Source organism: Rhinichthys klamathensis, unplaced genomic scaffold (assembly GCF_029890125.1).
Source record: "Rhinichthys klamathensis goyatoka isolate OS25496 unplaced genomic scaffold, OSU_Roscu_1.1 h1tg000311l_1, whole genome shotgun sequence".
NCBI lineage: Eukaryota > Metazoa > Chordata > Actinopteri > Cypriniformes > Leuciscidae > Rhinichthys > Rhinichthys klamathensis.
The window spans coordinates 980,570-1,006,813 of record NW_026606829.1 but is presented as its reverse complement, the minus strand read 5'-3'; the positions used below and the strand labels follow the sequence as shown (position 1 = coordinate 1,006,813).

The following is a 26,244-nucleotide window of genomic DNA, read 5'->3' as shown; positions in this document are numbered from 1 at the left end:
GTAATTCTCTGGGTTTTCTTGCAGGTTACAGATTTTAGAAAAGAAATGCTGACTAATTAGCATGCAAACCAACAGAATTTATTTACATTACCTGTCAAAAGTTTGGAAACATTACAATTTTGAATGTTTTTGAAAAGTCTCTTTTGTCACCAAGGCTGCGTTTATTTAATCAAAAAGAAAGTAAAAACAGCAATACTGAGAAATAATTTTTACAATATTGTTTTATATTTGAATAAATTTAAAAATGTAATTTATTCCTGTGATGACAAAGCTTTATTTATATTGGATGCTTTAACTGGGATTTAATATCTCACTTCATCCCCAACATATTTCTATTAAGCTCAGATGATTATGACTGTCCCATCTTTGACCACCATAATGTTGTCAACTATTTACACTAATTCGCCAAGATCATGCTATTAGCACGTTAACTGCAGATTAACAGAATGCCTAGCAACAGGTTTTGGTGCAGCATTTCCCTATAGCTCACCGCAGGGTCAGGGTTAATGAAGAACTGTGTGGAAGTATTAACAGATAATGAGCTGACTTAACAGGGACAAAACAGGACAGAGATATTGAGACTGTATTGGCAAGCGGGTGAAACTGACACTCTGCATGACAGACTTGAATGTGGCTTTGAGATGAAATCAATACCTATTGACAACACAACTCGGGTGGACTTTACAGACTTAGCATATGTTGTCAAAGCAGTAAGTCTCATCTTACATGTCAAAACAGGTCAATGGTAATACCTTTTTTTATACTGTTTTTGCCATAAAAAAATACTTTACTTTCCAATGAGCATCTGCACATGCTGCTAGACATCATGTGGGCAGTAGTTTAACTGGTTCTAGGGTGGAAAAGAGATTTTACAAAAAGAGAGAGATGAGCTTGGATAAATTGGGGAAAAAAAGAACCTTTGCCCTTTGTTTTAGACAGACAAATCTAGTAACCTCATTTTCCATCGTCATCTAACTGTACCCAAAGGCAGAGGAGGTTTTATTAACTATGACACAGAGCATTAAAAACTCCACGTTAGATAAATCCATTGAAAGGCAATCTGCTTAATGGTCCACAGGCCAGTAAGATGACACTTAATGGCCACTTTTACTGAAAATACCAGCAGGTCACAGAGGTACTCTTAATCTATGAAAGCATATTGACGAATTAAAGAAAACCAGAAAAGAGTGCTTTCATCTGACATGTTTTCCCATCTTTATGTGATTAAGAGGATTGCTGTGCAAAAGCCTCTTAGTAAAAGAGCACAATGCACAAACTAATGTGTTTTAATCACAGTTTGTGCTGTAGATATGTAAACAACAGTCAAAGGCAATTTACAGTTATGTTTTAAGAAACTCTTACACCATATTATCTGAGAAAATATAAATACAAACAGGCAATTAAAAATAAAACAAAAAGTCCTTTAGTGCATTACCCTCAACGCCCCACATATTTACAGACGTTGCTTATGAAAAGCTCATTTTAGGATAAAGCAGTTGTGCATTGTCATACACATTATATACACAATACATACATCTTCATAGATTTACTCCATTTTGGACATCTCAAATTTCGTAGTCATGATCTCCTGGGGGAGGAAAGAAAGACAAAATCATGAGAGGAAATCGTTTAAACAATGGGGCTAATGAGACATTTAAAAAGGCTGTGCAATACAATAAAATTCTCGAAATAATCAACACGGTTACATAAACGCCTGCATGTATTGTAGCATGTAATCTCTGATCTCCTCTTTAAGAGATTTGTCTGTATTGGCGGCGGTTCGAAATGAACACGTCCAATGTTAGCTTTGGTGAGGTCTTATTAGTCAGACAAAACCTCCAAAGCCTCAGCGCTCCTTTTGTTCCAAGCAGAAAGAAAACAACCGACGGAGAGGGAGCGAGGGTAAACACTGTGACGTGACAGGCTGATCGCTCTCTGTGTTCTACTTTGGAAGCTCAAATGGCGCCCACTGCTGGCCTATCAGAATACGAGACACTTACCTCGTCTGAGTCTAGCAGAGGCGGCAGTGCGCTGCAAAACAAAGAAAAGGACACATCAATGACACGGCAGTAATTGCTAGTAGATTTACAGGCAAATTGATAGTGTCTTTGGATGTACAAATAATCTGACTAAAAAGGGAATTCCTTTTAAAAATAACCAGTTATTTCTCATTCTAACCATAATTTCTGTAAAAATATGACTTTTATATGATCCCTGGACTTACACATCAGCCATCGATGAGGGAATGTTCTCCTCAACCCATTTGAGATCTTCATCCTGTAGTGACCACAAAATTTACAAATTTACCATTGGGGGAAGGCCTTACCATGACAAAAAACATGCAGCACATCTGGGAATACACAATAATGAGCGATTGTTTTCTCACAACGTGGTGTTTTATATCTTTCTTAAGGCATTCTTATATATGGCAATACAACATGCTTATTGTCAGTAAAACTATTCATTTTCTATGCCAAGCATTGTTGTGCATTACCACTTTGCTGAGTTTTGCACTTCCGTTGGTTTCTGGTTTCATCCCTCTCATTTTCACACCCTCTGTAGATTCAAGAATAACTGGTTAGAACCGGCTAAACACAGTCAAGCAAACAAAGGCTGATAACCAAACATGCAGACATGATATGCAGCATTCAAGTGTGCTGATGAAATTTAAACTGTTGTTTTAATGTCGGCATGAAATGCAAATGGATCTCATTGTGAATGATTCACCCATGAATACGTTTCAATTTTAAGAAAATTTGTGAAAAATGTCAACTGAATATTCCTGTGAAAATGACAGACCTGAAGTTCATCTGCCTCCACTTTTGAGCATAACACCCACATTCCAAAATCAAATCATCAACCAATTAATATAATCAGGTCCCTCCCTACATTTTTTCTTTTTTGATAATCTGTTACACTCGGATGTATATCACAATACAGACGAAAAGATCTGTCGCTATTTCATTGCGACTTTAAATCAAATACATCATATATTGAAAGATCCCACATGCAGAATAATTTCTCCACCATCTTTAAATACAGGCCACATCTTGTGTCTCACACCTTCTAATTTGTTAATTAAAACTCTTACCGAAGGCTTCATTCATTAGCTGCTCCTCCTCTTCCTCGCTAACTTCATCCACCAGTGGACTGAAGGCATACCTGAAGGGTTCAGAATGAGAGACTGATGATCTTGTCTCCACTATAAGCTGAGTTTACAAACAGGGTTGACACATGGATAGAGGTGAAGTGCTTTACCTCTGGTTGTTCGCTGAAGGCCTCCATAAGAAAATAATGACGAGCAGGATACTGGAGAACAGGAAGCGCCAGAAGGCATCATCTATCCACAGCTCTCTCCAGTCCTACAGTTCATGGCAAATAGGTGTCAAACAAATATATTTAACTAAAAAGACAGAAGAGATACTTGTTACATGTAACAAGAGAATGCTCACAGATTGGCACTTGGTTAACTTGAAGGTCTTTGTTGTCCACACAATGAATATAACAGATGCTGAAAGAGAATCAGAATTTTATTATGAGAACATGTGGCCAAAAAAAAAAAAAAAAAGCAGCAAAATAATTCTATTTGCATAGACTTCCATTCAAAAATTTGGAGTTGGCATGATTTTTTAAAATGTTTTTTTTTTTTAAAGTCTCTTACACTCAAAGGCTGCATTTATTTGATCAAAAATACAGTAAAATATAATAGAATTAGAAATCATTATAATATGCTGAGATTTGATGCTCAAGAAACATTTCTTATTATTATCAATGTCAAATATCAATGTTGTGGAAACCGTGATATTTTTTTTCAGGATTCTTCCTTTTCAGGACTCACCGACCACTTTATTAGATACACCCGTTCAGCCAATCACATGACACCAACTCAATGCATTTAGGCATGTAGACATGGTCTGCTGGAGTTCAAACTGAGCATCAGAATGGGGGAGGAAAGGTGATTTGAGTGACTGAACATGGTATGGTTGGTGCCAGACAGGCTGGTCTGAGTATTTCAGAAACTGCTGATATACTGGGATTTTCTTACACAACCATCTCTAGGGTTTACAGAGAATGGTCCGAAAAAGAGAAAATATCCAGTGAACGGCAGTTCTGTGGGCGAAAATAACTTGAGAATGGCCAGACTCAACTAACCACTTGTTACAACATGTCAAACCTTGAAGCAGATGGGCTACAGTAGCAGAAGACCACCGGGTGCCACTCCTGTCCTCTAAGAACAGGAAACTGAGGCTACCAAAATTGGTTGCCTGGTCTGATGAGTCTTGATTTCTGCTGTGAAATTCAGATGGTAGGGTCAGAATTTGGAGTAAACATCAACGGTTCAGGTGGTGAGGGGGATATTTTCTTGTTACACTTTGGGGCTCATAGTACCAACTGAGCATCATTTAAACGCTACAGCCCACCTGAGTGTTGTTGCCGACCATGTCCATCCCTTTATGACCACAATGTTTCCATCTTCTGATGGCTACTTCAGGATAACGCACATGTCACAAAGGTTACTATTCTCAAATGGCCTGATCTCAATCCAATAGGGTACCTTTGGGATGTGGTGGAACAGGAGATTCGCATGATGGATGCGTCATCCGAAAAGCTATTGTGTGATGCTATCATGTCAATATGGACCAAAACCTTTAAAAAAAATGTATCTATGCCATGTAGAATTAAGACAATCCCTAAGGCAAAAGGAGGTCCAACCCAGTACTAGCAAGGTGTACCTTAGGGATAGGGCAAGGTCAGTCCTGGAGTGCTGCTGTCCTGCAGAGTTTAGCTCCAATCCTGAAAAAAAAAAAACTCACCTGCTTGTGAACCTTAGTTATCCTGAAGACAATGATTAGCTTGTTCAGATGTGTTTGATTAGAGTTAAAGCTAGACTCAGCAGGACAGCAGCACTCCAGGACTGACATTGCCTATCCCTGGTGTACCTAATGTGACTGGTGGCTGGTGAGTTTATTACAAAATAGAAAATCCTTTGAAAAACATCTTTACTGTCACATTTTAATAAATTGAGCGTCCTTACTGAATAAAAGTTTTTTTTTTTTTTTTTTAAACATACTGACCCCAAACTTTTGAATGGTAGTGCATCGTGAAGGGAATATCAGTGCATGCAAGTGATAGAATTTTTAGTAAAATTATAGTTTGAAGAGTTGCCAATGTAAATATAGCAAGAGAGAGAGACATAGATTGAATGTCCCCAATTACGGCTCACTTTCCATTAATAAATCATGTAACCCAGATGTTTGACAGACCAATCATAATTCAGTCTGCATTGAAAGGATTACAGTACTGTATTGAAATGCCTAAAAACCAGTGATTAATGTCAAAGACACTTCACACAATAGTGTAGTAGTGTGCAGTGTGTGCTCACCGATGATAGCGAATATGAGTGTGTTGGTGAAGTGTCGGTACAGGGACAGCTTGACCAAGTTTCTCCTCAGCCGAAGGAGCTTCATCGTCTGGGCCAGGCTAATGAAGATGTGACTGGGTGTCAAGGACTATATATCTGATCACTAGAGCTCAGCAACTTCCTAATGTTCACAATCTAAATCAGACACAGCTTACTATGCAGTTAAACCAGAACAGAAATGACAGAACTGTAGAGTCTTCCTGACCCACTGGCTGTAACATGGATGAGTTTGTCCTTTAGGTGAGTCAAGCTTTATGAATGGAGAAAATATAGGGAATCACAAAGGGAAGGAGGACAAAAAAGGGCGATTAACAGCACAACCCAGCAAGAGAGAAAGAGGGACACACACAAGCAGCATTGGAGAAACGTAGGATATCCACCAGCAGAGGGTAGAGTCGAGAACAGCCAAGGGGATGGCAGCCAGCAACACCAGGTCATCTTCAGCCTGGCAGAACAATACAGGGGAAGAGAGAGGGAAAGACAGAGAGAGCCAGAGAAAGAGAGAGAAGAGTAGCACCGTCACACACACCACCATCAGAGGGTCCTACATAGGGCTGGACGACTGCCTTTTTAAGATATTCAGAACCTCAATATTTCTTTATTTGCTCAGAGATGGCTTGAAAGGCTGACTTTTTTCAAAAGGAACTGTCAATTTAATTCAACCAAATATTTTCCAAAATGATTAATGCAAGAAGTACAGTAATGAACATACACAAAAGAGATTTAATAATTTCCATGAAACTACAGTATACTTTCATCCAAACGGTTTGTGATCAAAATATATATTTTTTAAATGTTCTTAGCATAAATTAAAGCATAAAGCATTCTCACTAATGCTGTATTTACTTTATCAACTGTTTTCTATTTCAATGTTTTAAAATGTAGTTTATGTCTGTGAATTTTCAGTAGCCATTACTCCTGTCTTTAGTGTCACATGATCCTTCAGAATCAGTTAAAAACAGTTGTGTTGCTTATTATTTTTGTGAAAATCAGGATGCATTTTTTTTCAGGGTTCTTTGATGAATAAAAAGTTCAAAAGACCAGCATTTATTTTAAATAGAATTTTTCTGTTGCGTCCTTGCATAAATAATTAAAAAAACTCACTTGCCATAAACTTTTGAACGGTAATGTGAATATTATTGTTTATTACTAAAACATTTTAATATCACATAGGTGCATTCTTGAATATTTTTGAGCGAATTTGTTGAATTAGATTTAGTTTCTGAAATGCAGAGTTTAACAAAAGAATATATTTTGAAGAATGTTTGTAACCAAACAGTTGTGGGGCACCATTGACATCCATAGTATTTTTTTTTTTTCATATTATGGAAGTCAATAGTGCCCCACAACTGTTTGGTTACAATCATTCTTCGAAATATCTTCTTTTGTGTTCAGCAGAACAAATACATTTTTACAGGTTTGGAACAACTTGAGGGTGAGTAAATGATGACAGAAATGTCATTTTTGGGTGAACTATCCCTTTAACAGAAGTAAATTGAACTTACCAAATAGTGTAACTACATGTTCTCAGGAAACTTTATGGCCAAATAATCATAGATATGTATATGCAGATGCCACATCGACCGATAAAGAAATGTCGACACGTCCGCCATCTGGGAACGGTTAACATGATGCCGTTCATTAGTCACACTAACAATTCAATGAATTTTAATTCAATGAAATGGGATAACCGTTCAGAATGTGCTGGTTTATGTATAACAAATGCAATATCCATATACAGAATTGTTACATTAATAATAAACTAAATGCTGTGAAACTCATCTGCTAAGGTCTATTGCAGATGTAGATGAACAGTAAACTTGCTCTTTCAAGTGGTCACGGACCGGATTTGACCGTTCCAATATGGCGGACGGATTACGTAGCAGCCCATAGAAACAGACACTAATGAGGCATCTGTGAAAATATACCTATGAAATAAATAGCATTTCAGTAATCGAGTAGCGTTAAATTCCTATGTGGTTTCATTTTATATTGCAATGATCTTCATATTTAATACAGCGCCCAGCCCTAGTTATAAATGCTAACTTTGCAACCATCATTCAGTCCAACAAAGGCAGGTTTATGTCATGCTACTAGCTCTGGAGCAAGACTGAAAATGGGGAAAAAAGATATTCCACAAGGCATTATCTCAACTGTACGCCGCCACCACCAACACAAGTGCCTAAAGAATCTATGTCCATTAGCATCCCAAAAAGAATTGCACAGAGTACTGTCTGCATTGTCACTGAAGTAGAAAAAAAACATTTATAAGTTCAACCCTGTTGAATCTGCTGTCATTTCCATTTATCTGTCCTGAACTACACCATGCAGAAGTCACTGTAATAACACCACAAAATGAACACTACTATGACACAATCTTAACAGATGACTGACTTGTGAAAGGATATCCACCACACAACACAAGAATCAATGAGGGCCATAACAATGTCACAAAGCAGCCTGCTTGAACCACCGTGCTCCTGCGAGAGAGAAACATTAAGCTTCACATGACATGTGGTGCAACAGCATCATGTTAAATTAGAAGGTTTGCCACAAAGGAGGAGACATTTCTCCACTAGTCACTATTTATTATTGGCAATGAGTAATTGGCAAGTGTGTTTGGATTCAGCGGTGAGACTCTCCTTACCGTGTTGACTCTCAGGACGCCCTCTATGATGGAGAAGATAAGGTAGAGCAGTCCTACTCCCACTACCCTGTGCAGCAATGCTCCTAGTCTTGGCCTGCAGCAAAAAGGCAGAGTTGTTGAATGGGGAAATGTATAGAAGATTACTCTTATAGTAAATGCTTTGTTGCAATTGAACTCCACTTCCAGGATTAACTGCAAATAGCATTGCACTTAGGAATGCACGATATATCGGCTACCATTTCGGTATCGACCGATATATGTTCATTTTTAATGTTACCGTTATCGGTCCGATAAGAAGATTTGGCTGATATATTAAAGTCGATAAATTATTTCCTTCAGCTGAGACAGTTCAGATGCGCACTGCTCTCCATAATGGTTTTGAATAGCTAGAAATATGATTGGAATCACTTCAAAAAAGGAAAATACAGTTAAGTGCAACATGTGCTGTCATATAGGCTACATCAAATTATAATGAAAACATAGGTTGACATGGGTTCTAATGGTGAGACTTTTGTTTTTGTAATCAGGCTCTCAAAAATTATATAGAAATTTGGATGTAGATTTATCGGCTAATATATCGGTTATCGGCTTTCAAATATAAAGAATTATCGGTATCGGCCAGAATGTTCATATCTGTGCATCCCTAATTACACTTATCCTAGTGTTCAAAAGTTTGGGGTCTGTCACTTTTTTTTTTAAACGTTTTTTTATGCTCACCAGAGCTAAATTTATTTGATCAAAAACACAGTAATCTTTTTTTTATATATTATTACAGTTTAAAATAACTTCAGATCCTTCGGAAAACATTCCAATATGCTGATTTGGTGTTAAAAAACATTTACCGGTATTATGATTATTATCATTATTGAAAACAGTTGTTCTGCTTAATATTTTTCTGGAAACCTTGATACATTTTTTGCAGGAATTTTTTTAATGAATATAAAAGTTCAAAAGAACAGCATTTATTTGAAATAGAAATGTTTGTTACAAAACTTACAATGTAACAAAGTCTATACTTTTGATCAATTTAATGCATCCTCACTGAATAAAAGATTAGACCAGATTCTAGTCTATTATGCCTCCATTTATCACAGTTTAAAAACAACTTACTTGACTATGCCATATCCCAGGCTAGCAATAATGACCAACACTCGAGCCAGGGTTCTTTTCACAGCCGAAAGTACCTCTGCAAACACCACTGCACCTTGAACTGCACACACAAAATAATGCACCGTGATGACTACATTCACTATAGTAACCTTATCAAAGCTTTACAGCACCATTACAGAATCAGTCACATCAAACATAAGCCTAAGGATTTAGCGATATAATGGGCCACAATACTATACTGTACATATAAACAGTTTGCCTTTGTGTTGAACATAAAAAAGCAGCGTTATTTTTAAATGTACTAGATTATTACAAATGCGTATTAAAACATTACAAACTAAATATTAAACAGCCTTCATTTCTCTTCACAGTGACCATTTAAAAACTGACCTAATTTGAGTGCACTTATGTTGTACTTCACATAAAATATAAGAAACAGCTTGAAGTGAGACCATACTGTGTGTCTGCAGCTGAAATGTGACATGAATAAATAATGAATCCGTTTTTAGGACACATTTTTAACTAGTGTTACCTGATTGGCCATCGTAACGGATGCTTTGGAACTCTGCATAGAAGACCGCCTTCTCAAGCATGCCCAGAAGGATCACTCCCCCAATCCAGAACTGAATACGCAGCAGGTCTCTCCAGTAACAAGCCGAGAGAGCCAACCACAGCACGCCCATAATTACGTAGATGATGCACATCACCATGTAGAACTGAGGACAACGGGCAAAAAGTGAAAGTGGAAGCCTTTGCACAAAATACTACACAAAACACTGATATGTTGCTACAGTAAATCCTACAATAACATAGGAATCAGAGCCTTAAATAACTGCAGTTAGACAATAAAAAATAAAAAGACAGACACTCACAATCATCAAAGGCCATTCAGATGCTGAGATGTAGTCATAAGGGCCGTGCATCCTGACCTCCACTGTAGTTTGAAGAAATATATATTAAGTTAACATTCTTAAAATTATTAACATTAAAATGTGTTTATTTATAAAATTTGTTAGCAATTGTACATGTCATTCAAAAGGACCCTTGCTGTCAAACTGGGCTGTTCTTGTTCACAAGACATTATGCTGATAATCAAAGATCTGGCTTTGTGAGTTCCATAAGTAGTTTATAACTACATGAACCTCATTATTACCATTGAGGTAAGCCTAATTATAATCTTACGTTGAAAGTTCCATATCGTTTCTTTGGTAGCTGGAAACGCGTCAGTTCTGATGATGAACATGTAAGGGCTGTCTTCCCAGGTCTGTACCGCTGCGGTGTGCGATTTAGACTGTTTTTGCCACAACAAAATGCATGTAAAGAAAGAGCCACAATAAAGAACGATTTTTGAATTGTGATTCTGTGCAATAATACTCACTGAGGTTTTTACAGATAAAGAGTCTTTGCTTTTCGGAGCACTCGATGGATTTGTTGCAGCAGCCTGATCATACAAACATTTGAAAAAGTGTAATTTTACAAATCCTCATTCAAGTCTTAACCTTGTTGGCATTGAACATCATATTGCATCTTTGCTTCCTTTACAATAAAAATTACCATCACTTAATAATCATAACAAGGCATTAAATAGAGTAATTCTTTCAAAAAAAAAAAAATCAACATTTTGACATTATTTACTCACTCTCGTGTTGTTCACATGAACGTATAAAGTTGCTCTTTTCCATACAGTTATAGTAAATGGTGACCACAATTGCAAAGAAATTTGAAAAATTACTAAAATTTGTCATTTTAAAGTTTGTTCCTCACACAGTGCTGCACGATGAATCATATCGCAATCGCGATGTCAAACCTGTGCGATTATATGATGCAGAATACTGCGATTTTATATGAAATAAACAAATTAGTGCTGTTAACGCAGCATCTGTTATTTTTTGTCATCCTTTGGCTAGTGTTACATGATCCCGCTCTTATTCATGCGAATGCTTTAAACCATTCAGCGAGACAAGTCAAAAGAGAGCGCGCTGCCTGTGAAATTCTGTCCTGACTGAAAGACGCGCGCCAGTATCATGCGCATGCACAGACCGCGCGCCAGAATACAGTCTTTCCGCTTGAAGTGAACGAACAACACACACAATTATGCCAAAATATCATTTGTCGAGTGTCTTCATAACATAAGAGCAGTCTTATGATGGTCGTAAAGAGTTGTGAGAGAATAAGGCGCGTGTGAGATCCGCGTCTCTGTCAGAAACTCTTAAAGGGCCAGCATCCAATAATGCTTTGTCAGTAGTTAATCAAAGAACAAAGGGAACAGAGAAAAACACTCACTGCTCTTGACCAAAGAACTTGTGTAGCTTTAAATAGGATTTTAGTCCATATAATTTATGCAGCGCAGACTGTTTGATAACTTTATTCAATTTCTGTATATGTCCTACCTGTTAGACAGGAAGAGCACAGGTAAATATGACATTTATTATGGGTTTATGTGAGGATTGTTTGAAGTTCACTTCAATTAAAATTAAATAAATTTGTATCCAGACATCAATGGCTTATTGATCATTATAGGTGTTATCAATCATTTAGTTGTTGTTGCTAGTTTGAGTTGAGAAATACACATTTCAGAATTATCACTAATCTGTGTGTGCCTTTTGCTTTAAAACCAAGCAAGTTGACTCATGAAACCATTTGTTTATTATATCGCAATCGCATATCGCAATATTGACCTCAATAATCGCAATATGACATTTTCCCCAAATCGTGCAGCCCTTTATGTTGCTAGTTTTGGAGCCTGAAAGCCCAGAGTCTCCATTCATTTTGTATGTATGGCAGAGAGGAGCTCAGACATTCTGCTAAACATTTCCTTTTGTGTTCTAAAAGAGAAAAAAAGTCACACCGGTTTGGAGGGCGAGTAAATGATGACAGACTTTTCATTCTGAGTGAATTCTTAAAGGGATACTCCACTTTTTTTGGAAATAGGCTCATTTTACAACTCCCCCAGAGTTAAACTGTTGAGTTTTACCGGTTTTGAATCCATTCAGCCGATCTCCGGTTCTGGCGGTACCACTTTTAGCATAGCTTAGCATACATCATTGGAGTGGACAAGACCATTAGCATTTCTAAAAAAAAAATGACCAAAGAGTTATGATATTTTTCCTATTTAAAACTTGACTCTTCTGTAGTTACATCGTGCACTAAGACCGACGGAAAATGTAAAGTTGCGATTTTCTAGGCTGATATGGCTAGAAACTATACTCTCATTCCTGCGTAATAATCAAGAAACTTCACTGCCGTACCATGAGAGCAGCAGGCGTAATGATATGACGCAGCGCCTGAAAATAGTTCCGTTGTGTTGACGGAAGGTGGCCTATTTTCAGGCGCTGCGTCATATCATTACGCCTGCTGCTCTCATGGTACGGCAGTGAAGTTTCTTGATTATTACGCAGGAATGAGAGTATAGTTCCTAGCCATATCAGCCTAGAAAATCGCAACCTTACATTTTCCGTCGGTCTTAGTGCACGATGTAACTACAGAAGAGTCAAGTTTTAAATAGGAAAAATATCTAAACTCTTTGGTCATATTTTTTTTTAGAAATGCTAATGGTCTTGTCCACTCCAATGATGTATGCTAAGCTATGCTAAAAGTGGTACCGCCAGAACCGGAGATCGGCTGAATGGATTCAAAAACGGTAGAACTGAACAGTTTAACTCTGGGGGAGTTGTAAAATGAGCCTATTTCCAAAAAAAGTGGAGTATCCCTTTAAGGTTTCAATTCTGATTTTCAGTGAGGGTAAAAAATATTGAACAGAAAATGAACAAACATCTTTCGCCTTTACTTCCTCCTTCTCCACATCCCTCCTTCGTCTCTTTGGTTTAACTGTGGTTGGCTGAAACACAAAAGAGAGCAGACAATATTCCCAAGCTGTTTCCTGCATTTTCTGGCTGCAGCTTAAATTACATTTTGGGCTGTAGCTAGCAATTAAAAAAATATATTTTATGCAAAATGTTTTAATAATTGTGTTGTCCTCTCCCATTTTGCAGTTTTAGAAATTTGTCAGGATCTCTCCTATTTGGACAAAATCTATACTAGAAATATGTTAAGGAATTTCTGAATATGGGCACACACTAAAAATAACTAACGACACAACTGGTTAGACAAGATATTTATATGAACAGCAAAGTCTTCTAGTTGTTTAAGCTTCGGCTATTTAGGTTAGCTCTAAAAAACGGTCAGTTTTTCAGACAGAATCTGTGTCAGATCATCAGACCTACAAATAAAATACTTAATGCAAAGCTATTTGGAATAATGGATTCTGATTGGTCAATCACAGCGCTCTGCACCATTGAATAATTGACTATTAGGCAACAGATTTCCTACATAGCTGTGCTAGTTTCATATATCACTCCATGGCCTCTTTCATCTCATACAATCTTCTCAAATCAATATTTCATATCTATTTATTCATTTATTTGAGCAGCCATGGGATAAAGTGAAGTCCTGATCACACAGCTGGGTTTTATTTTGCAAATAATGGTCAGACTACAGTACATTATCCCCATATATAATTGTAATATTTCAACTTACCTCATATATTGGCTCCAGCTTTTTAGGCTGATCAGAGTTTTCTACAGCAAGCTGGGTGTTCAATCAAGAAAAAGAGATGCTTATTGACAGAGCCTTTGAAATTCATGTTAATTTAAGTCTGACCTAAATAAACTAAAACAGTAACAAAATGTACATTCACTCGACAGTGAATGTATTAAAAAGATAAACTGTCATGTACCTTATTTCCATCAATACGAGATGTGTACTCTATAGGCTCATACAAGTGACTAATGTAGAATCCATTGCCTCCTGGCCGCAGTACATTCGTGCTGTTAAAATATTGCATTTCTAATTCAGCCTTTTTGGAGAAAAGAGAATTTTGCATATTAAAAGGCTGTAAATGTAGTCAAAAACAGCACTTTTTGATAAACATCCACTCACATTAAGTCCAAACACTTCATCGTGGCAAGAAGAACTCCGCAAATACCATGATATACTAAAGTTTACAGGACCACTGCATTCTCCTTTGTGCCCTGAAATATGTTCAGTCGATTAATACAAATAATGCACAGAGCAGCCAAAGCATAACCGACTCACTGATGCATGAGATGAAGTTAAATTGGGGAAAAATGACAAAGTAAAGAGCATACTCACAGATTATTGAAATGTCAGTACCATTGAACATTGTTTTTGGAAAATAGAAGTAGTTCCTTTTAACTGTCTGAAATACACAAAAAGGAGAATTCTCACCATCTTACTAGTTACACAAAAATGAAATCCTTCATGGACATTTATTATAGAAGAAATATATTTGTAACTCTTATATAAAGATTAGCATGTAGTCGGCTATATTCAGGCAAGACCAGGTTAAAAAAATCCTGTAAAATAGCTTAGCCTAAACACTTAAGATAACTTACATGTATTATAGGCCTACCACTAGGCACATAACATCATATTATCGATGTTTTTATACATTCATATATATATATGGTAAGTGTTAACTGGTGTTGTGTGTGCAAAGACAATGGACTGTCAATATCACGAGTCTAGGAGACACTACGCGAGGGTCAAGATTTCACCTAGCCTGAATACCGCAGTTGGTGATGCACTTACATTATCCACATTCACGATCCATTTCCCCGGCTCTGATATAGCTGTCAGCGGTGGTATAAATAAGAAATGAAGAATGACAACAATCAGTACTCCTCTAATTCTCACCGATACCAAAGAATCGGTCGTGACAGTCGCCATTGTTATAAGGAAGCAGTTGACGTTACAACTTCAGCGCGAGCAACACTTCCTTGTGTAAATCTACATCCTGTTCGACGTCACTTGGTGGGTGGTGACGTTTCTGGTCATTTTTGTAATTAAATAAGCATTGAATTTATACATGCATAAAATAAAATAATGAAATATTACACATTATACAATTATGCATTAAAAACCCCACAAAAAGAAACCAACTACAAAAACAATATAAAAGTAATGATATAAAAATAAAAAGGGGGCACAATCAGGTATAAAAATATCAAATATATGCATGAGCTCACAAAGTGATATATATATATATATATATATATATATATATATATATATATATAATGTAATGTAAACAAAAACTTTTATGTTAGATGCAATTAATCACGATGAATCGATTTGACAGCACTGAGTAGTCAATGAGTCTCATATGCGGTCTATAGACAGCTTTACTGTGAGACAAGTTGTAATAAAGTTGGCTTTTAACTTGAATTTGAAATTTGGTCAAAATATAACTGAATAAATTAAATAAAAGTGCTTTCAACGTCTTTAGAATATTCTATTCTAAATTCTCTGCACATATTTGGTCAGGTCATTGTAAACGGGAAAGTTTGATGACTACAGTCAGTTTAAAAGTAAGTTAATTACAAACCACATTTAACTAAATTAAACAGTACCTTAAAATGCTATCTGTGTAAAAAAAGAGGAAGCTTGAAAACACTTGATTTTTGTGCTTTTTGGTTAATTAATTAATTAATTTATAATAAATATATTTTTGGTATGTGTATTGCTTGATTTTTGTCGTCAAACTGCATTTTTTTAGTGCTAATAAACAATTGCAGTCATTGGCTAGTTGGTAACATTTGTAAGAAATAAAGACAGCAATAATAACAGAATATTGTTAGAAATGTTTTATTTCATTGAAATTCCTTGAACAAAAGTCACAAACATCAAGTCTGTTGTACAGGATTTGTACACTAGGGAGCGCTTAATATCTATTTGAGAATACAGACTTCTGGCCTACAATTTGACGTCATGACGCATCACCTCTGCATTTGTTCTGAAACCAGGCTGGTTTTAGGACCTGGAGTTTGACAAATCAGTGGACTGGGTGTGGAGAACTGCTCTATTCATCAAGAACTGATCGCCTTTTGCAAACAGCTGCTTTTATCTGTTTACCTGAGCTGCGCGTCTTTCTTCTTCTCTGTACCTTTTCGCTGGACCCATTCAGCGTCTTTGTTCTGGTAAGGTCTTATTTAATAGTAGTTAAAATGGTTAGCATTACTAATTTCGGATGTGCGTCAGGATTAAAGCACAGCGGCCTGCTAAACTGTAACTTTAAAGTTGATTTCTACAGTAGTTAAACCAAGACAGTAGCATAAAGCTAATGCGTTACCAATTCATGTGTTCATATAAGTTAAATTCCCTTAGGCCTGTAGAGTACTGACATGGTTTGTTTATTCAGTGATTTACCTTTTCAAAATAAATATACCACAGGTAAATACGTACCATATATGAAAAGATATTTTTTACTGATAGATGACGATAAATGAGTTTTGTAGTCAGCTGACTGTCATGGATATTGGTCTGTGTCTATCTATTGCAGTTTATTTAGTATATTTATTTTTGTCTAATCACATCTTTATATTGTCTTTTCCTGTCTTGTTCAGTCTCAAGATGTTTTTGGCCCAAAGATTACTTAAAGGGCTCGTAGATGCTGTCAGGTAAGCCTGTACTCTTACTACTGTACTGCTTGTTCAAATAATACATTTTCAACAAATTCATGGTATCGGTTTGCTTTTTCCATGCATCACAGCAACGTCGACCAGTTTGTTCCTTCTGACCCTGTAAGTTTGCATATTTTATTTATTTATTTATTTATAATATTTCATAGTGATGTTTGAGGTTTTGCCATGTCATTAAGCACTTTGGCGAATCCTGGAAGTCAAACATAGTGGTCCATTGATTTCTTATCTTGGCGCATGAAAAAGTTGAATGCACTTCTCACTGTACTTGTCTGCTCTTCCAGCCTCCTCCCAGAAGACCGCTCGCATATGCAAACCAGAATGAAACTGATGAGGAGAGGCAGTTTCGCAAAGTATTTCAACAACTTGCAGGGGAAGTAAGTAGACCTGTCCTGACTCATACTTTTTATCTGTTCTTTCCAATGTTGTTTTTAATTTCCATTTTATTGGAGTGTTCAAATGTTTATTCTGTGGTGCAGTTTCTAATAAGATCAGCACAATCAGCTTCATTCACTTAGTGGAAAATGTATCATCCCCTATGACCTGCATCCTAATGTATCCTCCTATGCTTCTCAAATGATCCCTACACCTGCATATAAAGATTCATTAAAGTCTGACTACAGTTTTACAAATCAGACACATTAGAACACATTCATCAGACGTTCCGTTTCAACCCAGAAAATTCCACATCAAGGCATTGTCCAGATTCCATCACTTTGCTCCACCCAGCATGACTTTCCCTGTTTTCAGTTAGGTTTGTTTCCGTGTAGGCTTGTACATCTCATTCAGAGTTACTTAACTTCAAAATGAAAACATGGGTGTGGTTATAACATGCTTAACTAGTCCGGGGGCAAGAAGTATGGCTGGCTGTTCCTCTTTTTCACATTCCTGCCATTGTGACCCAATTGGTTTGGTTTGTGTTGAATCATAGAGGGGCGTGGAAGCCTTGCTTTACTGGATTCATTAGATCCAGGAGCTCTCTTTAAAGTTAAAGGGATACTTTCTTGTTATGCTAGTGGAAAATTACTATCAAAACATAATGGCGCGGTTTCACAGACAGCACAGACAGACCAGGATTAGGCCTTTGTTCAATTAGGGCATTTAAAGGGCATATTGCAGGTTAGAGGACCCAACGAGTCAATGTATAGAAAAACAATGTAGTAATTAGATTTTCTTTAAAATATACTTAAAAAACCGTTACATTGGCTTCTGGAGTCGTTTTTGTGAGAGAATTTTACTTCCGCATCTGAAAATGGGCGTGACGGGCGTGACGTAACGGGCGGGAGAGCGGTCGATTCAAACCATTCAAACAACAGGAAAACAATGGATCGCAATGACATTTCGGACTTACTCGTATGACAGACCACGGACGACAGCCTTACAATTATGAGCCTGCTATGCTGCTGAGAGAGCAGGGACAGGCCAGGATTAATGTTAGACAGAACAACGGTCAGAGGAGACATTATTGCAAAAGTAGGCCTATTATTATAAAAAAAACTTGCGTGGAGTGAGTGTGCGCAGCCGCAGTTTATTGCATCACTTAATCACGCTATTTTTGATTAGCCTAGCTGTCAGATACTGAGTAAACATTAAAAGAACAGGCCTATTCAATCTTCCCTGGATGTTTTTTTAACGAAGAAATTAAATAATAGCAATCAGGAGAATGGAAGCAGGAATAAAAAAATGAGGACTGTAGTGCTGTCGGCAAAACATTATACCACTGCAATAAAAACTGCACTGCAACAAAAAGGTAAGGCATATGTGTTTTTATATTTAATGCTGTTCACTGTGAGTTTTAATTAATAGTGTAATAGAGTTAATAGTGCATCGTTCATTCTGTTTGGTAAAATGTGGTGTATATCGTTCGATAATGTCGTTGTTTTACATGCACAGAGGGGAATGCAGGCCTATTTAAAACGCCGCCACGGCAGGTGTCGTGGTGAGAGACCACCGCTAACTTATAGATATATAGCCATAGATATATAGCCTATATACACGTTCGCTAACGATATACATTGTGCTCACAATATTGTACAGATTATTACCATCGTATATCAGTTAATAGCAAAGCTATTATTGGTCATCTAGGACTAGGAGTATTGGAATTTACCAATAACAGAATAAACTAAGCTTTGATCAGGCGCATGTCATGCTCATTAATATCCATCCAGACTAACGTAACTTACATGATATAACTTAGCGTTTTCTCATCGAGAGACAGATAGATATTTTTATTCCTGATATAGCCTACACGTTTTTGTTTCTCCGATCTGGTGTACGCTACACACGACCGCGTTTTTCGAAGCCGATGCAGAAGAGAAATCCTGTCTCGCAGCTGCACAAACCGCACACAGGCACGAAAGATATACAGCACCGTCCCTTTTCTTAGGAGACCTGTGGACTCGATGTCCTGACAGGCTGGAGTTTTTGCAACCTCCACAAACACAATAATTTACCATGACGATGATAAATTAAAATACAAAAACTATACCGAAAACACTGATTCACGACCACTCTCACTGACTTTTTTTTTTATTTGATGCCACAAGAACAAGAGGTTTTACATATTCACAATATCACATTAACATTAGCTGCCAGGAAATAAAAAATACAAAAAAAGTTTTACATAAAATCCAGTGCTTTCAAAGCATTACATGTTTTCATTGCTTTTTTGTTTTTAGTTTGTTCCAAGAGATGTAGCCTACATATAATGTGAAGTCATTTATAAAATGTGAAAAAAGCCCAATTCTTTTTATGAATCAGTGTATGGTATTTTCCTAATAAAACAAATAACTGTATAATATGTTGTTCTTTACATTCCAAATTGTCATTCTGAGTATAAAAAAGCTAATTTACCCGCTCGTACATACAAACCCATCTGCGCTGCTGAGGCTCCCTCCCTCTGGTGACGTAATATGACGCGATGTTGAAAAAAAAACGGTTTTTACGAGCAGTCAAAGAAATGCTCACTTTATCTACTAAATTTGTGCCCTTATGTCGTTTTAAAACATTTTAAATCCTGCATTACCTTTTCATATGGTATTTTCATACAAGGTTATATATTAATTTAGATTTTTTTTTTACCTGCAATATGCTCTTTAAGTAGCTTTTTATAAATGTGCACTCCCTTAGAAAAAAACATTACAGGTGTGCAGTTTGAGACAAAACAATGGCACTGACATGTTTTAGGATGTTTCAGTTCAATTTGTTTTTAGTTAAAACGGCTCAAACATGCATTTTAGTCTGGGACTAGCTTAACCTTGTCTGTGAAACTGGGGGAATATTAGAGAAAATCACTGAAGTTACTTTTTCCTATAACAATAGTGCAACAGTGGCTGCCCGCTTATTCAGCAGCACTGGTTTCAGAAGTATTTTTTCCGTTCATTTTTCCCATAGGGTTTTTTTTTTAAAGAGTCTTTGTTAAAGACTAATAAGCCTTGAACCAAGCCAATCAGCTACAAGGTGAATCACAACATTACAAACTTTAATTTGAAGCTAAATAGTTTTTGAAAGTCAGGCAAAAAGACAAAGGTACAAGACTGTGTACATGATGGCTTTACTAAGGAAAAGAACTACACTCCCATGAAGCATTGCAAACAGCATAATCAAATTAACTACGACAAGACAGCCAGAAACTGGGAGTGTATATATATGTTAAATACATTTCATGAATTATTTTGTGATTTTTGTAATATTCTAGATTTGATTCTGTAAAAACAACAATTACTGAAATTGGGAAAATACGTTTTCAGGTTACAACTTGATTTTTGATGTGTTTTAGCATTTTTATTACACTTAAAATAATTCAATAATATTTAAATAATTAATCAAATTAATTAAAGTCATTCAGTTTACTGTGGCTCCCTGGTTGAGAACTGCTGATTTAAATATATTTTATATACAAGTTCTTTGTTTAGGATATTACTAGTCTCTTAAAAAAAAGTGAGATTGTTTTAAGCTTGTATTGAAAGAAGAGTGCGGCTGTTTCCTCTCATCATAGGACATGGAGGTGAGCCCTAATGAACTGATGAACATCCTTAACAAGATTATTTCCAAACGTAAGTTCCTTTAACATATACATATGACACAAATGAGGCATTATGTAAAAGATGCTAATAAGACGATCCCTTATTTTCATTCTAGATGGCAATCTGAAGACGGATGGTTTCTCTATTGAGTCCTGCAGAAGCATGGTTGCAGTAATGGACGTATCCTTCAATACAATCAATCATTAACAGAATGTTAACAGAAGTATTACATTTTGTGAATAAGTGTTGAAATGGTACATCAATTTTGCCTTAACTATCTGCTCTCAGTCTGACAGTACTGGAAAACTTGGATTTGAGGAATTCAAGTATCTTTGGAATAATATCAAGAGGTGGCAGGTACAATAACTGTTAATTTTACACTTTTTGTACTTGACCTTATAGGGTCACACTACATCAGGGGTGCCCAATCCTGCTCCTGCCGATCGACTGTCCTGGGCTCCGTTCCAGTCCACTTTTAGACACGCACTTGCGAACTTCCCTAAGCACTTCCCCTCGGGGGAATCCCTGCCGCCATTTTGAAGTGCGTTCCACTTCGTGAAGTGGACGAGGGAAGTTTATATGGACAGACCCTCGCTCCCTCCCGAGTCTACTTCATATGTACACTTCAGGCAGCTCCATATACCACAATGCAACACGATGGTTACGTCACCGCAGATCTCGTCTAATCACCACCACCACAAACAGCTTTATATATTAATTATATATATTTTTTATTTTAAACAGCCCAAACACACCTATTTACATTTGGATGCTGCATTAAACAAATTCTTAAAGGGAAAACAAATGTAAATAATAAATAAACTCCATAGCTGATTTCAAGTGATCAAGGGCTTAGGACATTCCAATTCAGCCCATTGCAGTTTCCGCCTAGCCTGGATGCCAGCCCGAACCCCGCCCACAACATTTTTTGGTCGGGAAGTTCGGTCTGGACTCGATCCATTGAGGAGTAATTATGATCGGTTTAGAATTAGTCGGGCCAATCAAATTGCCAGGGCGGGCTTTATACGATGATGGACAGATGATCTGCAGTTACGTAATCATCGCGTTATCAAAGAGCGCTTGGGTTGAACTGGTTTCCCTCAAAGGTGACTGCAGCTGGAGAATTGAGATGTATAGATTTCGCTATCGCGTCTGTTGTAAGAAATCGGCAGCACATTCATTTTAAAAGACGAACAGAGAACTGCAATCAATGCATTTGTCGATCGGAATGATGTGTTTGCCGTCCTTACTACGGGATTCAGCAAAAGTTTAATTTATCAGCTGGCTCCGATGGTCACTAAGAAGATGGGACGCAATGAAAACCCTGTGGTTGTTGTGGTTTCTCCTTTGGTCGCACACTCGCACTCATGGAGGACCAATGTTTATTTTACTACTTCTTCCAGCGTGCGTGCAGTTGAAACTATGCTATGCAACTATGTAGCTGACTTATGCCGAGTTCAGACTGCACGATTTTAGCCCTGATTTTGGCTCGCTGACAGGTTTTGAGAAATCGCCGACAAATGCCCGAAATCACAGGCAAATCGGTGCTCGTTCACGCGAGTGACAATCACGCAGTGTGAATGAGCAAAGACGCGATCTGAGAGAATCGCCGACGAGTCGCCGACGCCCGTGAGATATTTGGCATGCTAAATATCTGGACCTGTCGGCGATTCACAATCCTGCTGTGTGAATGTGTTCTGACTGAAAACTACATCGGCGATGACCGACAGCCAATGAGAGGGCAAGATACAGGGAGGAGGAGGAGTTATAGACCAGAATATCAGTATTTTAATAGATAGGCCTATATTTACAATTATATCAAACAGAAACAAAGCACAAACATTTGCATGACCAGCAGCAACAGCAGGACATTTGCAAAATTATTTATTTACCCCCAACTCTCTTTGCAAAACACAGTCCTTGCTCCCCTCGTCTTCCCAACCATTTCCTGCATAAACTGTTTATTTATTTATTTTTCATTTTCGCTACAAATCAGTGCACAGACAATTTGTAGGCTATCATTTTTAATAACAAATTCAGTGTCGCGCGAGAACTCCGGTCTCACGCACGCGTGATCTTCCGTTATTTCCTATCACTTCTCGCGTTTGTTTGGTTGTGAAACGTAGTTTGCGGACCAGGCAGAAGTTGTCGGCGATTCTTTCTTTTGTGTAGTCATGCAGTGTGAAACCTCCTGTCGCCGATCCATCATGCAGTGTGAACACAGCAGCAACTGAACGTTACCCCAGATAGTCATGCAGTGTGAAAACAACAGTGACCCGATTATGTTGAAAATCGTGCAGTCTGAACTCGGCATTACTGTGTTGCTCTGATTGGTTGTAGGTCTATCCAATTGAGTGCAGAGGTTTTTTTTTTTCTGGTTCGGTTAAGACACGCCTCATAATTCAAGCCCTATGGAGCAGTATCAGACTCACATTCTGACTAGAATATGAGTATGACGAAGTCAGGCTAGTTTCCGCCAGTAGTGAGCAATGACGTACATCCGAGTGACTAGATGGAGGGTAGTTAGCAGGTGAAGGGCATGACATTTTTGGACTGGAACGCAGGCCTGCACAGTTCATCTCCAACCCTAATCAAACACCTGAAGCAACCAATTAAGGTCTTTAGGATCACTTGAAAATTAAAGGCAGGTGTTTTTGATTAGGGTTGGAGATGAACTGTGCAGGACAGTCAATCGGCAGGAGCAGGATTGGGCACCCCTGCATATTAGGTGTCTTCTTTAACTATGTAGTTGCATAGATTGATAGGTACAATGAATGTACTTATTGTGTTAATGTATGATTTTTCTTTCTAATTGCTTTAACAACAAGTTTGCCACTTAGGATATTAATTAGCTTTCTTGTACATCCAACAGATTTCCCTTTCCTGTCATAAATGTTTCAGAGCAAACTATTTTTTGTTAAATCCAGGGCAATTACAAGACGTTCGATGCCGATCAATCTGGTATGATTGGGTCCGCTGAGCTACCTGGAGCTTTCAATGCAGCAGGTGAGCAGTGTTGTCAGTGCTGACATTATTAAAATTTAGGTTGCAGTTTTGAAAGGCATGCTGAAGTCCTCTATGTGCTTTTTTTATATATATATTGTGGAAAATACTAGTATATCTACCAGTCCTAATTGGGTTTAATTTGTAATTCTTTCCATCCTTTAGGGTTCCCGCTTAATGACCAGCTTTTCCAATTGATCGTTCGGCGATATAGTGATGAACAGGGCAACATGGATTTTGATAATTTCATTGGGTGTCTTGTGCGCCTGGATGCTATGTGTCGTACGTTGTCAGAATATTTTGCAGTCTTTCTTTATTCTTTCATCACAGGCTCAGTATATTTTTAGATTCTGTTGCTAATATTTTCTTATTTTCAGGTGCCTTCAAGACACTTGATAAAGACAACAATGGCACCATTAAAGTCGACATTCAAGAGGTACTGTACATGAACCATAATTGAAGACGACAAGAAACCAACATTTTATGACTTGTACCATGATGAGTCTGCTAAATTAGCTTCTATATAACTCTCTTTTGTTTCTTGTTCACAGTGGTTGCAGCTGACTATGTACTCCTGAATGAAGACGAATATACTGCACAATGGTTATATTAATTTGTCAGTTCTTCTTTGTGGCCTGTCTTTGTGTTTTATTAACTGACATAATTATTAGTTTAATTGTTAGCATGACAGCATGATCATATACTGTGCCTCTACACTAGATGGCAGCTTTGTTGCGACGCTAGATAGTGTTTGCATTGTGGTCTCTAAAGGTCAAGTTTTTGCCACATTTCCATAGTTTATTCCATGCCAATTGTGTCCTTTACATTAATCCATGACTGGCTTTATAGTTTTACAAAGTGCATTCAACCAAAGATTAAAAACAATGTTCTTATGTTTTAGATAATAGCTTTTAACAACATTCCAGAGCCATATTATTTAATCACTGAGGATGTGAATCAGCTGTCATTTTTGCAGACTTATTAAAACTGATGTACAAATAAACGTTATTTGTTCTGAAAACAAAAGCAAAGCAGATCTCCACTCATTACGTGTGCAAACACCGGTTGCTCTGAGCAACGCAATCTAACCGCATCAGTGGGCTGAAATAGAAAATGACTGACAGTTACAATAGCCAATTAAACAGCCCAGCACCAGATATGAATAGAACAACAGCCAATCGTCTTCATAATGAGGGCGTGGCCTCCAGAGTTACCTGGGATGAAGACAACTGCTGCTCGCGCTGAGTAGATGATGCTGAAATCAGATCAATAAGCAAACAGGTGTTGAGCGCGAGTATAGGTGAACAAAACGGGCTTTATCTTTGCGTCATCTTCAGGGGAAATAAAAATTAAGCGTGTATCTGCTGTCATATACGGTGAGTTGCATTTTTTTTTTTTTTTTTTACATCTAGTTGACAAATAAACTTTTAGATAATTTTGGTAATCTAGTTTATCATGAAAAAGGCATCTGTTAATGTTAGGCTTTAATGTTGCATTTGGGATGCTATTTGTTTTGAGGTCCTATAGTTTATTCTGATATAAATGTTTTTTTTGTTTTTTTCCCCCAATGTAATATACCTAAAGGCAAACAATTGCATAATTATCACAGATTTGATTTGGTTCAAGATTAATCCCTAGATATTCCCTATATTATTGCCCACACAAGGAATTTGTGTATATAGAAATATATCATCTGTGTATTGTTGTCTCATGTGTACTGGAAGCAAATTCATCATAAAAACATATAGCAGTTATTACTGCTCATTCGGCCAAAAGATGCTTTTTACTATTTTGCTCTTCTTGCTGGAGTTTATAAGAATTTCAAGCAAATTTTTTGGGAAAACCCCCCTGCTTTGATTTAGTGTCCTTTGCATTTGGACAGAGGTCTCTTGCTATGAACAGATGAAATCCCCTCATTAAATCCATGCCCACATGCGGATTAAAACCCACAGCCAAACCAGCCCAGTAAATTATATTTGATAATATTTAGGTCTTATATGTTTATTGCTAAATCAATATTAGTTTGTTCTGCCTTCTTGGCATAATACAAATCGTATCAAATAACAGTAAATTGTTTGTAGACAAATTATGATTAATAATTAAAAACATCAAAATAACAAAGTCAATAGAATAAAAAAAATTAAAGTTGCAATAATAAGAATGTTCTAATAATTTTAAAGTTGCAATAAATTCCACTCAGTTTAGGCTAATGCATCTAACTTGAATCTAATCTAACAATCTTCATTTACAGTTTGTGTGCATTAACCATTTCAGTGGTTTTCTGATACCATAAAATTAGTTTCTTGCTATTATAGCAGGCTTCTTTTCCTATTTCACAGATGCACATGCTCTATTAGTCCACAAATGATCAAAGGTTTCTTACAAGCCATACATCTGCATGTTCATATTGTATAATTCCGAATTATTTGTGTTGATTGATGTACAGGGTGATTTTATAAATGATTTTCCCCAATTAATTAAGTGTATGATGTACTAATTAAAACTACCCACAGAGGTAGAATATCAGTTTCCTCT

The 26,244-nt window shown here is 37.1% G+C and overlaps 2 protein-coding genes across 4 annotated transcripts; one reads left to right on the top strand and one right to left on the bottom strand.

The window, feature by feature from the left end:
* Positions 1–1,270: 1,270 nt before the first annotated feature.
* zgc:162698 (Transmembrane protein 87A-like) lies at positions 1,271–14,995 on the bottom strand. Of its 3 annotated transcripts, XM_056271122.1 has the most exons (21): positions 14,784–14,995; positions 14,331–14,397; positions 14,118–14,209; positions 13,915–14,034; positions 13,716–13,766; positions 12,952–13,017; positions 10,558–10,620; positions 10,362–10,470; positions 10,052–10,113; positions 9,712–9,895; positions 9,180–9,279; positions 8,070–8,163; positions 7,831–7,902; positions 5,384–5,492; positions 3,453–3,511; positions 3,259–3,362; positions 3,092–3,162; positions 2,495–2,556; positions 2,225–2,277; positions 2,001–2,031; positions 1,271–1,588 (listed from the first exon to the last, which is right to left on the bottom strand). In XM_056271122.1, the coding sequence occupies exons 1-21, from the start codon at positions 14,925–14,927 to the stop codon at positions 1,547–1,549; spliced, it is 1,755 nt and encodes a 584-aa protein (XP_056127097.1). In that variant the 5' UTR covers positions 14,928–14,995; the 3' UTR covers positions 1,271–1,546. The 3 variants fall into 3 exon arrangements, with proteins under 3 accessions (XP_056127097.1, XP_056127096.1, XP_056127095.1); XM_056271121.1 differs by lacking the exons at positions 7,831–7,902; positions 14,784–14,995 and adding an exon at positions 5,799–5,867 and having other exon boundaries at positions 14,331–14,408; XM_056271120.1 differs by lacking the exon at positions 14,784–14,995 and having other exon boundaries at positions 5,384–5,496; positions 7,835–7,902; positions 14,331–14,407.
* Positions 14,996–16,003: 1,008 nt separating this feature from the next.
* capns1b (calpain, small subunit 1 b) lies at positions 16,004–24,740 on the top strand. The gene is made up of 11 exons (XM_056271154.1): positions 16,004–16,177; positions 16,604–16,657; positions 16,750–16,780; positions 16,963–17,055; positions 20,679–20,736; positions 20,822–20,886; positions 20,995–21,063; positions 23,634–23,712; positions 23,875–23,991; positions 24,087–24,145; positions 24,261–24,740. Exons 2-11 carry the CDS (start codon positions 16,611–16,613, stop codon positions 24,285–24,287), a joined length of 645 nt encoding a protein of 214 aa, XP_056127129.1. The 5' UTR covers positions 16,004–16,177; positions 16,604–16,610; the 3' UTR covers positions 24,288–24,740.
* Positions 24,741–26,244: the final 1,504 nt, after the last annotated feature.